This window comes from Tetrao urogallus, assembly GCF_951394365.1.
Source record: "Tetrao urogallus genome assembly, chromosome: 4".
NCBI lineage: Eukaryota > Metazoa > Chordata > Aves > Galliformes > Phasianidae > Tetrao > Tetrao urogallus.
Window position 1 is genome coordinate 2,798,801 of NC_136817.1, and position 15,013 is coordinate 2,813,813.

The 15,013-nt window shown below is 46.0% G+C and overlaps 1 protein-coding gene across 2 annotated transcripts in view; it reads left to right on the forward strand.

The window, feature by feature from the left end:
* Positions 1–6,870: 6,870 nt before the first annotated feature.
* RAPGEF2 (Rap guanine nucleotide exchange factor 2) overlaps positions 6,871–15,013 on the forward strand; it is a gene marked incomplete at both ends in the record, with an annotated part of 169,078 nt that continues 160,935 nt past the window's right edge. For both annotated transcript variants that reach the window (XM_079535011.1, XM_079535012.1), the window contains one exon: positions 6,871–6,939. In XM_079535011.1, coding sequence (XP_079391137.1) covers positions 6,871–6,939 — 69 coding nt within the window. The remainder of the gene's footprint in view (positions 6,940–15,013) is intronic.

Here is a 15,013-nt window from a genome sequence, read left to right on the forward strand (position 1 = left end):
GCTGTCAGGGCTGATGAGGGCAATTCCAGGCAATACGTTAAGTTTAGATTGCTTTGATAGCTCACCTCAGTGTTGATCTATCTTAAATACATTTTTTGGAGTAAGGAAAAATTAAATTTTAGTTCTGTTTTATTCCAAGTACTAAATGGTTTCCTCTGGAAGCAAAACAAAACAAAAAAGGAATATAAATTAATGAAGTGTGATGTCACTGATTGTAAGTAGCAAACATATTAACTTTTTTAGCTTTTACTGATCTTGAAGTTGATTCTCCCCTCTTAAATTGGTACCTAGTACTTGTCACATTGTGATATAGGTGTGAATATGCTTTGCCAGGATATGTATGCACAGCTTAGAAACACTCAAGCTCACACCCACACATCTCCATATGCTTTGGACAGATCTAAAGGATGACTGAAGGAAGAAGCAGGCAGAACCACACAAACACACGACTCATCCGACAGTTATTAATTTTGAAGCGATGGAATAATTTATAAAGGTCATTAGAAAGCAGTGGAATTGGAAGTGCTCTTAAATGCGCCCATAATTGGGCGCTGTTAGTATCATAGTGGGGAATATTCCTGATGCAGCGTGCTGTGCTGCAGTAGGGGAGAGTGTGGCTGATTCCTATAGAACATGATGACAAGAGTAAAGAGGTGAAACATGAGGGGAATGCGGCATTCGGGGGTTGGTTCCAAGAGGCAGTTCCAACACGAGCTCATTGAGCAGTGCAGTAAACAGCGCTTGGTGGCTGTCTGAGGAAAGGCAATATCTGGAGTAATTACTCAATAATTCACAACAGAAAAATGCTACCAGCCGTAAACCTAATTTAAAAAAAATTAATACCCTGCAGTAATGCCAAAAATTATGAATATATGCATGTATAAAGAGTTCGTATAGACCAAAAGCCAAACACGTCAATCATACTTAATCAAACTGGTTATCTTAAAAAAGATTTATGATAGTGAAAATTAGACAACCAGTGTAGAACCCTAATACTGAAAAAACCCCACATTTGCAGTGAAAGGTCTTAAGAACAGAGTTAACAACAAACTTTTCACTTATAAATAATTCACATCTTTGTGCGGGAATAAAATTCCTACTTCTTTCGTGTTTCATTTTCCTTGCAGAGATTTAGATGTTTTATTAATCATTATGCATGATCCATTAGTGCAACAGATTTAATTTTGTCAACTTTCTGTGTTTTATGAAAAGCAGTATCGTTGGATATTAATGAGTATCTGGCTATCTGTTGTTCATACTTGAGCTAAATTCTTCCAAAGACTTGGCCAGCTTTGAATAAATAGTAATCCTGTCTAGATTGGCTTCCAGACAGTTTCCCCTTTTCATACTTCAGCACAATCATGTAATGTTTACGTTTTAGGAGCTTGAAAAGATTATCTTAAACAACTCAATTACTGTTATTTAAGAAAGATTTATGTATGCATTTTCTTCCAGGAAATATATTGGTTTAAAAACAGAAGACTGAAATGTAAGTTTGAACTTGAATTTGTCCAGTGATGAACACGTGAGTAAGAATGAAGTATTTTGTCCTTACTTCGGATGCTACTTAAATATAATATTCGCAAAGCAGATGATGATGAATGTATAATTCGCAGAACTGTGGTGTAACAGATTCCAGCAGATGAAATTACTCCTAATCTTTTACAGCGAGGGAGGTGAGGCACTGGAACAGGTTGCTCAGTGATGTGGTTGGTGCCCCATCCATGGAGACTCTCAAAGCCAGGCTGCATCAGGCCCTGGGCATCCTGGTCTAGCTGTGGTGCCCCTGTTCATTGCAGGGCTGTTGGACTAGATGCCCTCAGGTGTCCCTTTGAACTCTAAGGCTACTATGACTCTATGGTTGTAATCCTGTCTGCATTAGATCGTGGATGACTAAGTGACTGCAGTTTTAACCTGCATCAATCAGTACAGGTCATCTATCCCAAAGAGACCTGGTTTCAGTCTGTTACTTTTCTTACCATGCAGTGGGTACAATTCAAGAAATCAAGATTTGTGCCTCTCTCTTCTTGTGGGCAAACTGTTCTCAAGCCTACCAGCAAGGAAGAACCGATTTATGACTATTGGTCATAGCATTACTATGAAACATCCTGATATTGGCAAAAGATGCTACTTCATTGTCAGAATATCTTACACAAGTGGAATTGCTACAACTGTTTCTCTTTTTACAGGATGAGAAGGCGAAGGGAAATCCTGAAGACCACTCTTCAAGTGGAGGAAGCAGGACAGAAGACTCGTAAGCATGTCCTAACAGCACTTCCATGACTGAGAGATGATGGACACTCCTGCAACGTGATCACAAGGGTGCATGAAGCTTGCGTGAGCCTATCTGAGCTTACTTCAGAAATTCAGGCTTGACCTCTGAGAGTTCATGATAATATATCTGGTGTTCATTCAGTATCCGGCATAATGGTCCGTGATCCATCGCTGTGCTCCCAAGGTGTTCCTGCAAGACAGATTTCAGCCACCTTTCCCTTTGTATAGGTTCCTTTACCTGTGGATCTGAATGCTGTGTGGACTGTGAATTCCTCTCAGGAGACACTGTAAGTATTTGGACTGCTAATTTGTGCAAGTCCCTGAGCTACCTCTGCTAGGATTAAGCTCACTAGTTAAAGCTGCTTTAGATGGGTGCAGCTACAGAAAAGTTAAATGATAAATATTCCCAAATGTAACCAAACAAACTGGCAAACTCTGAATAAATATATGAAATACATCATAGTATTCGCAAACTCTCCTTGTTAGTCTCAAGAGGGAGAAATTTTGTTTAGAGCCGCAGACCAGGCTCTCTTTTACAGCATTTTGGATTTTATGCTGCCTTACAAGTGCAAAAGGACAATAAAGCAATGGTAAATGTTCAAAAATTACTTTAGCGTGGACTGTGTTAACTCCCTGATATCTTTCTATCCTACACCACAGGCATACAGGGTAGTGGCTATATACTGTGCTCGTGCTCGTGGATGAAAATGAGACATGTAGCTATGGGATGTTGTAAAAAAAACAAAAAAAAAAAAACATCATCAGCCATTCTTTTCATGTTGTGAAAGATGATACAAAATGGAGTTGGCAATGGTAGTAATCCCATCTATGTATAAACCTCGAAAGAACAGAAACAGCGTTCTAGGAAATGTTGTCATCCCAAAAATCCAAGCACAGAAGATAAACCTGTTCAAAGGAGCCTGGTCTTCTCCTGGTAGTAGAGATCGGCCATCCTTGACTTAAAATCCAATAAAATTGGATTCTACTCAGTCCAATAGGAACAGCTCTCGTTCTCAGTGTCAGACATGGAGTGGTCCATCAGATGGACACCTTTGCATTCCACCTACACAAATGGTTATGAAAGGAACTTGTTAGGACTGCAGAGAAGCTGCCAGGTGAGAGCTGGGAAGCAAACGGGAAGTTCTGCGTACTGGAACTCATCTGTGTGAATTTGCTATAGCTGCCACACAATCTTCAGATGATAAAAGAAAATTTAAGAAAATAAGACAATTTACCCAGAGGAAGAAGATGAAAGGATATCTATGGGTTTGTATCCTCACTGACGGTACATATCTTACTGAAATTATATGGTGTGTATACATTTATATATTTACATATATATGCTGTATGTATATTTAACTAAAAAAGAAATGCAAAAGGAATGGCAATCCTGATACACGTGTGTACTGCAAAACACTGATCTACTGTTTAAGACAGAAAACGGGAAAGAATGAACGTGAAGGCTGCAAAAACATATGTGACATTGTAAATTGTACCTCACCAGCGTTTGCATGACAAGCAGGGCTTAGCCTAAATGATTATTTGATATTTTTTCCTATTCATATGCAAGAACTACTACAATATTGGCAAAAAACCAAACATCATGCAGGGCAGACTCGTATCCACCATAGAGAACACAAAAAATGAGGAGCATTTACATAATACTGTGTTGCTTGCAGAAAGCTAAAGAAAGAGTAAGCAGGTACAACATGTTCTTAAATGCTTTTGAAAAAGTGTTGAATGTATCTGAATGTAATTTTCTAGCTTTCATTCCTTGTCATGTCTAACAATGATGTGATGGGCCTCTGACGTACACTGATAGCCATCAAGGTTTGTTACGCTAATCAGAGCAGAATCAGAGCACCCAAAATCGTGTCAGCTGAGGCTGAGTATCATTGTGAATCACAGGTACTCTACTAGCAGATAGCACAACAGAAATTAATCGCAGTGAAACACTTCACTTTATGCTGTTAAAAGTAATAGGTCTGGAATTAAAACTAATTGCATATTAAAATGGAGTGGGTAGCTATGTTTTGATTTAGAGATAGGAACACGTCAGGCAAGCTCGTCTGTAACAGGAGATATTCAGTGCCCTGAAGTGATGAAGGAGAAGAGCCCAGGAGAGCATTCCTTGCATTCCTGTGGCACTCAGCATATACATATGCCCCACAAAAAAAGGAAATCTTAGCGCTCTGGGTTGGTAAGGTGAGCTCCAGAAAAGCTGGCACTTTCATGTAGCTGCAGGCTTGGCTAATTTGAAGAAATGATACTCTCTGATGATGAATATGAGGAATATTTAAAACTGCTATTTATTATTATTATTTTTTTTTCAGGGCAAAGGGCATTATATTTTCAGTCTGTTAGTTAAAAAGTGAATTCTCGTAAGAACTACTAGTTAGCAACCACTAGCAAGATATGGCTGGGATGTGGAGCTCTATTTAAGTCCTGTGGTCTGCCCAGAGTGATCAGTATTAGATGCAACAATATTTTGCTGACATGTATGAGCAGGATTAGCACAAAGAGTTATCTTTGCTGATGAACTAAATTTCAAGAGGTTTAAAAGAATACTGTTTGAAGACATGGCCAGTAGGAGGGTCGTCTGTGTCTAAATTGTTTTTTAACAAAAAAAGATTTTTTTTTGTTTTTTTAAAAAAAAGATTTTGTCTCCTGAGACATGTAAGGAAAAAAAACATTCTTCATACTGATGTCCATAATTTTCACAAATACGGAAATAAAAATAAACATTACAAGACATTTCTTCTGATCAAATGTAAATCTACGTCAGTGAGTGAAAATCAATCCAATCAGATTTCCTAATGCCAGTATTATTTACGTTGGGTGATAGGTATCAGTGAAAGGTAGACACTGCTTATGAAAGCAAACACAGCAATAGTATTACACTGCCAGTAATGACACCTTAATAGCAGTTCCACGCTTAGTGTTGCTGGGCTGTTTTCGTGACGTGTTCATGTCAAGTAACAAACAGTACTGGCCAAGAGACGAGATCACCGCCCTTTATTGACCATGCTTAGGTGAGAGGAAAGGGCCGCTCGGCAGCCCCAAAAGGCGCTGGTTTGGTGCCACAGTGCTCCCTTCCTTGGTTTCCTTCTTGTCTGTGTGGGGGACAGCTGGTGTGTCAATGGGGGTCAGTGGGGGACAACCACCTCCCTGTCCCTGCTGGCCACCCCTCTTGCTCCATCAAAAGAAGGGTGGCCAGCAGGGACAGGGAGGTGATTGTCCCCCTCTACTCTGCTTTTGTGAGGCCCCATCTGCAGTACTGCATCCAGGTCTGGAGCCCCCAGTACAAGAAAGAAAGGGAGCTGTTGGAGAGGGTACAGAGGAGCCACAAAGATGATCAGAGGGCTGGAGCACCTCCCCTATGAAGACAGGCTGAGGGAAATGGGCTTGTTCAGCCTGGAGAAAAAAGGCTGCTGGGTGACCTCATTGCAGCCTTTCAGTACCTAAAGGGAGCCTGCAAACAGGAGGGGAATCAACTCTTTGAAAGGGGAGATAACAGCAGGACAAGGGGAAATGGTTTGAAGCTGAGGGAGGGGAGATTGAGGATGGGTGTCACTTGAGGGAGAAGTTCTTTAGAGAGAGAGTGGTGAGGTGCTGGAACAGCTGCCCAGAGAGGCTGTGGATGCCTCGTCCATCCCTGGAGGTGTTCAAGGCCAGACTGGATGGGGCTCTGGGCAGTCTGGTCTGGTATGACATGTGGAGCTTGGTGGCCCTGCCTGTGGCAGGGGGTTGGAGCTTCATGATCCTTGAGGTCCCTTCCAACCCTGGCCATTCTATGATTCTGTGATGGGAGGAATGGCAACAGGTGGCCCCGCCAAAGCTGCTGTCCGCCTCACACAGACGCCTCTTGGAAGAACGTTGGCTCTCGTGCCGCACATCCCTCGGGACTATCGAGCCCTCCTTTTTAGGATTTCAGCCTCTCAAACGACGGACGTGGACTCTCGGGGCTGGCTCCCCAGGCTGACTGGCGTGCAGCCGGGCTGAGCTCAGCCCTGTTTCGGCGCAATCCAGCTCGGGCCCGGGCGCCGACCCCGCCAGCTGCGCTCAGGAGCTGCTTGTCCGGGACGGCACACGGCTACACCCGTCGTCGCCGGGGCCGGCAGCACGCACAAAGCGCCGTGCGCGGAGGCTGCAGCCCCCCGCCGCCCGCGGCCCCCCGCGGTCCGCCCCGCCCCGCCCCGCTCCGCCCCGCCTCGGCCCCGCCTCCCCGGGCCAGCAACTTCCCCGTCGCCGAGACGGGCGCGGAGCCCCTAGCAGCTCGGATGGGAGGCGGCGGAGGTGCCCGTGGGGATGCGGCGGAGCGAGCCGGCGGGAGGCGCAGCGCCGGGTAGAGCGGGAGCGCGTAGCCGCCTCCGCCGGGCGCCTCCGGCCCGCCGGGAGCCCCCGCGCCTCCGGGGCTCGGCCGCGGCCTAAATCCGGGCGGCGGCGCTGCTGAGCCGAAGCGCCGCCGGGGTCCCCGCGCCGCCTCCCTCCACTCGCTCCGGACCGCCGCTCCAGGCCGCTGCCGGCCCTCCTCTCTGCCGTCCCGCCCTTCCGAGCCAGGCGGGAGCGGCCGCCGCGCCGGCGGAGCGAGGCGCGATGGCGTCCTACGTGGATAATAGCTTCCGCCAGGCGGTGATGAAGAACCCGGCGGAGCGGAGCCCCCAGGTAGGCGGCCCCTTCCCCGGGCGGGCGTGGAGGCGGGCGGGGGGCCCGCTGGCGGACGAGGGTGTTGGGGCGCGGGTCTGTAGCTGGGGAGAGGAACGGAGCGGAGGGGAGAGGAGAAGGCGTGCAAGTTTCTTCCCGCTGCCCGGTTTGAGGCACCAGGGGGGGGTTTCCGGCGGGGCGGGAGCCGATGCTGAGCCCCATAGCGGGAGACGGGCGCTGCCGGGGCGAGCCGGGAAGCCAGCACCCCGCCGTGAGCTCCCGCTGCTCCCGGACGGGTGCCGTTGCCAGCTGTCTGCGGGCTAATGAGCTTTGCGCCGATCCCCCCATCGCCGTGCACCGAGGCTAGCGGAGTTACTTTGCTGCGAGTTGCGGTGCCATCTGCCCTATTTTCCCCGCGCCCTGGGAGCCCGTTGCACTCCGGTTTTTAGGAAGGGATGTTTTTACTGATCATTTTGGCGAGTCTCTGATTGGCTGGCAACGGTTTCAAATTGGGGGCAAAGAGGAAACCTTAACTTTCGGCCTGTATCCATAAGTCATTCCTCTTGCTAGAGAGACGTCATTGTGGTCGTGTTATTTTTATCCCTGTGCTGGTGGAATATGTGTGAGAAAACAAAAGCTCCCATGGAAAAACACTCTAGCCGTATGGACGTTACGTTAACCTGTCTTCTTTACGCATCTTCTAGTCTCCCCCTTATTTTTTTTAGCCTACTTCTGGAATGTGCTTTTTTTTTTTTTTTGGAGCTCCAGTGGTTCCTTTGTCCTTGATTGACCTTTCCAAATGTCCCTTAGCTCAGTGCAGGAGGGATCCCGTGGCACCCGCTGCAAGTGTGGTGCTCTGGCAGCTGGGCCCCCGCACTGGGACAGTTCCAGGGTGGGAGCCTTGGTTTGGTGCTCGCCCCAGAGGTGGTTGCGGAGTGGTGGCCGGCTGCCGGTGGGGAGTGACACCACCAGTTGCTCAGGAACCAGTCAGTCAGGTCGTGGGGCCACCAGGCTGAGCGCGGGGAGCCAGCCCTTCCCCGTGACAGCTGTGAGCCTGTGCCAGGTGAGGCTGGAGCCTTGGCCCTGCCAGGCTGTGCTCTCTGCAAGGGGTGGCTGCAAAGAGCAGTGAACAAGTAGGAACTGGTGCAGTGAGGAAATCGGCTGGAAAGTGGGGATAAAGCCAGTGTGAAGGGCACAGAGCTAAATTGGGAACACCAGGGCTGCATTAATGTGCTAAAACTTCAAGAATCAGCAGACTGAAAGCGTGCTGTGGCACTTGCCACAGGAAAAGAAACCCACCCTGAAATCCACAGAGCTGACTGGCCAAAATAAGCCACAAATAGACCAGGCTGGTGGGAAATAGAGTGTGTCATCAGAATCACAGTATGGCTTAGGTTGGGAGAAACCTTAAAGATATGGAACTCCAACCCCCTGCTGTGAGTAGGGCTGCCACCCACCAGATCAGGCTGCCCACGGGGGATGGGGCATCTGTAACTTCTTTGGGCAGCCTGTTTGAGCACTGGGAGTGCTGGGAGCTGGGGTTCAGGCATGCTTTTCCAGTGCTGCTGGTGGGAGTGATATGGTGGGGAGAAGGTCCTCTGCTCCGTCAGACCCGCTGTCCGCAGTCATGCTGTTGACCAGTCTGTAGTGTTTGTTTTCCACTCTGGAATTAGTCTCAGCTTTATCTTACAGTGCTATTGGAATCTGAAAGAAATGTAGCTATGAGCGATATCTCTGTAATGCACATGTCTCTGTAATGCAATTATCAAGCGAAATGAAAAGCAAACAAACAGAAGTTGTTTCTGTATGAAGACACAAGGACTTTGTTTTTTCTTGTTCCCTGAAAGTGACTTTTCTGTCCCTGTTTTCCTCTGCCTATGTTTTTGTTTCTCCGGCTGTCTACTGGAGATGCTTATTTTTAGCTTTTGGGAACTCATTAGGCCAAGTCATTGGGAGCTGACAGAGTGTTGGGAAGAGAAAATATATTTATCGTCTTCATGTCGGTACAGGAAATAACATGACAGCAGTGTTAGTATCGTGTTCGCTGCCTGCTCGTGTTAACCAACTCATTGGGCTCAGCTTCTCCCAAATTAGGGAGATGTGAATTTGCATCTGACATTACTACTCTGCCCTGCACCAATTTAGTGAAGCGTCTTCACCACAGGCTCGCAGCAAAGAGCGGAGTGGCAGCAGCACAGTGAGCACTCAGGTGTAGGTACGGCTTCAGTGACTGTTGGAGCTGGTGTAATCCGTTGGAGAAAGCAAACTAAACTGCATGAGCACATGTAGTGCAAAAGCCTCTTGGTGATTTTGGAGAGGACTTTTTTTAATTTTGTTTTTGGAAGGCAAACAATTCTGCATCTGCTTTGGGAAGTTCTTAGCACCATACGTCTTCTGTGTGTCCATGTTTAAAAGATTGTGTTCTACATATTACAGCTCAACACTCCATTGACTAGAACCCTAAATGAAGACAAAATGGAAACGTACATAGCCTGCACTTCAGCATGTCTGTTGTGTAACAGAGCTCTCCTCTTTAACTGCTTTATTAAACTATTCATTTTCTCTTTGAAGACTTGAACTGCAAAGTTAATTTAACTACTTTGGGGAATCTAAATTCTAAATGTTCATAAATTACAAATGGTTTTATGCCCTTGAGCTGTGACTAGTAACAATCTAGTTTTTTTTTCCCCTCCAAATGTCATCTTATATTAAAGCTATAAAATTTCAGTCCTATCAAAACCGTTTCCTATTAGCTTCATAGACCACCTCAGAGAGCATGCAGTTCTGTTCTGGAGGAGTTTAACCTAAAAAAAAACCCGCAAACCCAAAACAGGGCTCCTTTTGCTTTGCAATAGGAGAACCAGCACTAATCCCACTCTGCCCTGGCAGCTCAGTTGCATGGCGTGGTACACGAGGAGCTCCCTACTTCAGAAGCTCCACATACTGGCTCACTGTTGGCATGCTGCACACTGACGTCTGCAGGAAGGGCTGTTTCAGTGTATGTATGCTTTAGATATACTTTTGGTGCTTCAAGTTTCCTTCTGGAAGCAGTTGATGTGCTTTGGTCCGGCAGTAAGAAGCCACAGGGGGATGATGGCACCAGCAGGCGAGGGAAGCTCTGCTGGTGCCCTGGGCTCAGTGCTGGCATGTTGTCATGTGTCAGAAGGCACCAGAGCAGGATGCCACTGCTGGGCAGATGTTCCCACTTCCAGTGCCTGGGAGGAACAATGGTTTAATTATAGGATGTACCTTGGCTTTTTCCAGATAATCTTTCAACTTGTTCTTCAGTGGCGTTATTTTTAACTTGTAGCCTCCGACAGTGTGTTTGTGTGCAATATGAAGATAAGCCAGAAATGGACGTTTCTTCCTTACTGTAATGGTCTCTTAGCAAATGAACAATGGGGTCACAGCAGATAAGTGCTCCATGTGCGAGTCTGATGCAGGGGGATAGATTCATGTGTGTGAATGTGCCAAATGCAAGAGGGGATATTTGTTAGCATCCTCAGAATGGTGTCTGAAGTGGCACTGTCTGGGTCTGGATCTAAATCACATTGATGTCTTCAGCGTAGGGCAGAGGAGCTGAGGGGAGAGCTGATTGCGGGTGCAGCACTGAGGGCAGCACTCTGTGACAGCAGCAGGGCCCAAGGGAATGGTGTGGAGCCTTGTCAGGGCAGGGGCAGCTAGGGGTTAGGAATAGGTTCTTCAGCTGAAGGTGGTGGGCATGGAACGGGCTGCCCAGGGCAGCAGGCATGGCCCCGAGCTGCTGGAGTTCAATGGCTATTTGGATACTGCTCTTGATACCAGTGTTGGGCGTAAGGTTTGGGTTTTGGGTGGTCTGTGTGAAGCCAGGGTTGGATTTGATGACCCTCGGGGATCCCTTTCAACTCGGGATGTTGTGTGATTCTGCCATAACTAGGAAGATGGATGCAGATAGCGGGAAGAAGTTAGGACACAGATGTGCCTTGGCCGTAGTTATTTTTCTTGTCACATTTCAGCCTGTAACTGGGAGAATGTAAAAAACAAAGTGAAAAGAAGCCAGGCCTTTACCTGACAGAGCAAGTGATGTTTTCAGTAGGGAAGTAAGTTAGGGAATCCCTCTGAAGTAGGAGTGCACTTTTTCTCTTGCTGCTTACCCTTGAGCTACAGAATATTTTGCGACAGAATATCCTACTGAACAAACAACTCTGCCCATGGGCCTTCTTGTGCCTGGTAATCCAGTTGCATTCTTTCCTGCGACCTCACTCATCTCGGCCTGTCAGAAAAGTTCAGGAATGTCTGATTCAGAACTTCCACCATAAATTTCCATGCGCTTCCTGAAGCTGAAGACTTGTGTTGTAATGCACTGCTCAGTTGGCTGCACGTTCTTGCAGAAAATCCCTTTATTTCCAGGCCTTTTTGAAGGAATTTTCCATAGGTGTTCACAGCTTTGTTGCTAAGAGTTCTGACAATGATAAGAATGTTGAAGTTTGAATTTTTTTCAATTTTTTTTCATTAATCCTCCCCCATAGCAGTGCCATTGCTCTGTGCATGTGCGGATTTCTGTGCTGTGCAGCACTGAGCTTCGCCACTGCCTGCAGAACCCTGGTTGCAATGAGAGCACCTTTATCTGCAGAGCAGAAACAGCTGATTTGAAGCCTTATCCTGAACACGTGCCTGCTCTCTCATTGCATCAGCAGGTCGTGGCTGGGGTAGCTGTACAAATCCAAGCCAACTGGGAACTTGAACTTGGAAATTCCCAATGTAACTGTAGCAGTGGGCACAATGAATGCGGAAGCTGGTTAGAAGCAAACCTATCAGTTCAGCAGCAGAGGCAGAAGGGGCTTAGTTTGTTCTTGCCATAGAAGCAGCAACAGGTAAGTAGGGTGCAAGTATTTGCCCAAAATCATGTTTTCCCCCTCAGGAGGGAGGGACATTGTTCCACGGTCTGTCAGGTTATTCACACTTTGTACCTGTGGAGGAGAAGAGAAAAAAGATTTAAAATGTTTTCTCAGAAGATGTGTTGTATTTTAGCTAATCTCCACTGTAATTGCTGTTAGGTGTTTTAAAAAACAGCTCCTTTTAAAGTTCTGGAACTGAAAAAAATAGAAGTCTTTATTCTTACTCAAATTATTAACAGGTGATAGCTACTAATTCATTCTGATGAATCCCCGATTTGATTTTGATGGTTTTTTTCTTCCTTAAATCAAGATGCTGCTACTTGATCGATTGCTGTGTTTCGAGAACAACCATATGTACACTGAGCGGATGGTGCAAGAATTCTGACTTCCTCATGGAGAGCTTCATGAGAAAATGTATTTTGGCTTGTGTCTTGGGAACTTTCCCACAGTAGGAGATCTAATTTTTGCAAGGTATTGTTTGGGAATTCAAAAGGAGCGCTGGCAGAAAGATAGCTCCACAAAGAGCCTTTGTGAGAGGCAGCCTGGCCTGCACGCCGCTCACTGCCGCCAGCGTTGCAGATTTAATTTGCTGGATATATTTTGTGTGAAAGGATGCATTTTAGAAAGTCTCAAAATGGAAGTGGTGCTCCACTTTGCTGCTTCTGAACTTCGGGGAGTTCTGCACTTCTCTTGAAAGCAAGAAGAGAGAGGAGCTCTGTCGCAGAGCTTTTCTTACGGCTTTGTTTTCAGAGTTGAGAATAAGCTGTTTAGTCTCCGTGCAGCTCTGTTATGCACATATATCTGTAGATATATTCCTTTGTGTGCCTCTCCATTGTCTGGCCTGAATAAAAGTGATTTAATATCTGGTTTTCAGCAGTTCTGAAGGATTCTGACTAACAATAATGAGCAGTATATATATATATATCATTAAAACACTGGAGGAAGAAGATCAACTTCAAATGTTTCAGTGGTCCCAGGGGAAAGAAAAAAGTGCCTTTTTTAATCACTGATAAAGCAAAGGAGTTTTTCTATGTTAATATTTTTCTGGATAAAAAGATTTCATGTTTTTGCCTTATTTTTTAAGGATATTCGTGTCTCCGTCTGTATTTTACTTGTTCTGTAGTTGATTGGGAAACTTCTGGTAGCCTTTTCTGTTTGAATAGTCATTCAGACTTCATGTCCTATTAAATAACAGCCCCCCTCCCCCCCAAAACAAAACAAAACAAACACCAAACCCCAAAAATGTAGGGAAGTGAGATAGTATGTTATGCAACTGTGGTTTGTATGCACTTGGTGGAAATGAAGGCTGTACCACCAATACAGCTGGAAGATCCTTCTGTTTGAGACTGGGTTTACTTAACCAGGAGGCGGAATCTTTACTGGTGCATTGTTTTTTTTCTAGTGGATAATCTTGTTTAGGGGCTTTGTTTCTCATGGGATGTCTTCTGCTTCCTCATTTGTGCTGATCTGCCTGTTTGTGAGGCCAGAATATAAACAGGATAAGTGATTCAACCTTGTTAGCCGAACAAAAGAGAAGTGACTTACTCCAAGAGGTGGAGTGTGGCTTTTTCTTACTGAGACCTAGGTGGTGCAATAGTGTGGTTTAGATTATGGCTCCAAATGTTGGTGTTGGTGCAACTGGAAGTGTGAAGGCTTGTGTTACAAGGTGGGGAGTAAATGCTAATGGCTTTTTGTAGGAACCTCTGAGCAGCGTAACCTCTGCAAATTGACCAGTGCTCTGTTTTCAGACACTTTCTTAAGGTGTATTAAAAAAAAAAAAAAAAGGAATATTGTAGGAGTATTTATTCTTGCTGCAATTCCTAGCTGCCCAGAGAGGTGGTGAATGCCCCATCCTTGGAGACATCCAAGGTCGGGCTGGCTGGGGCTCTGAGCACCTGATGTGGCTGTAGACGTCCCTGGTCATTGCGGGGGGTTGGACTAGATGGCCTTTAAGGGTCGCTTCCAACTGAAACGCTTCTGTGATTCTAAAATCAGAATGTTTCTGGAGCTAATGATGCATATGTGCAAGGTAGGTCTTGAGAAGAGAGCTCTTCTGTCTTTATATGCTGTGCTGGAGATTAGCTTCAGGGGAAACCTTTGTGAGAACTTTGTTTTGTGGGTGTTTGTTCCCTGTTACTGTATAGCAATGGTAAGAAACTCAGCTAGCAGCACTATCTTTGTGTACATTGTATTGAGTAACATGTTAATGACTGATAGGCTTTGTGTGCCTAATACTGAGTCCTGTCTGCGATTGCATTGCTCTGTTGTTTCTCAGCCGAGAAATGGATGCTGAGGGCTCTTTCTGAAGGAAATGAAGGTGTAAAGGGAACCTGCTGTTGTTGGTATGGTGTTGAGTGACAATGCATGCTTCTCTGTTTCTTATCTGATGGGGCATACCTACAATACAGACCCTGTGATGTTTCTGTTTTGCCTTTGAGATGAGCGCTTCATCCTGTTAGGAAACTGTTCCTTCACCTTGCACAGAACATCGTCCCAAAATATTTAATCTCGCCAAGGTCAGCAGCACCTTGCAGTCCTGTGGGCAGCCAGCAGGAACTCAAACGGCTGTATTGGCTTCGGCTTTGTCAGAAGGAGTATCAGAATACACAGCAGTAAATATTTAGCTATATTGTGAGTGGATAGAGTGTGCCTTGGCCACATGCCGTTGCAGATCTCTGTACCCACTGTCAGCGTCCCTGCAGGCACTATCAGTGCCCTCCTCGGTGTGCACAGGGCATGCTGCCCACACCAGTTTGCAGGAAGGTGGGGAAGGAGCAGTCTTATTTATGTAGCTATGTCAGCATTTTGGCATCGTGGCCTTTTGTCGTGTTGACGTATGGTGGCCCTTGGTGGCTCTGCTGTTTTGGATGCCTGGTGCCCTGAAGCGTACTGCGTTGCCAAGATGTTTTATGTTGTGAAGCTTCTTCCAATTCCATTTGGATGCCAAAAGCTGCGGTGACCCAGTTGGTCTTGACCTGAGTTGTGATTTCCTGATGAGGGTGGCTAATGAATGGCCACTTCCCTGCTGGCAGCTGTAAATGGCTCATTGATTGAAGCTACATTAGTACTGTGCCTTTGTAAAATATTCATTTAGCTTGTGGATAAAATACAGGTTGAGGGTATAGAGAAGCACAGTTTGATTGGATTGTTTCCTCTCTGGCTGTAATCTCAAAGGAGTAAGTAGCAAATGTATCTAGAAAAAATATGGGAGTTATAGT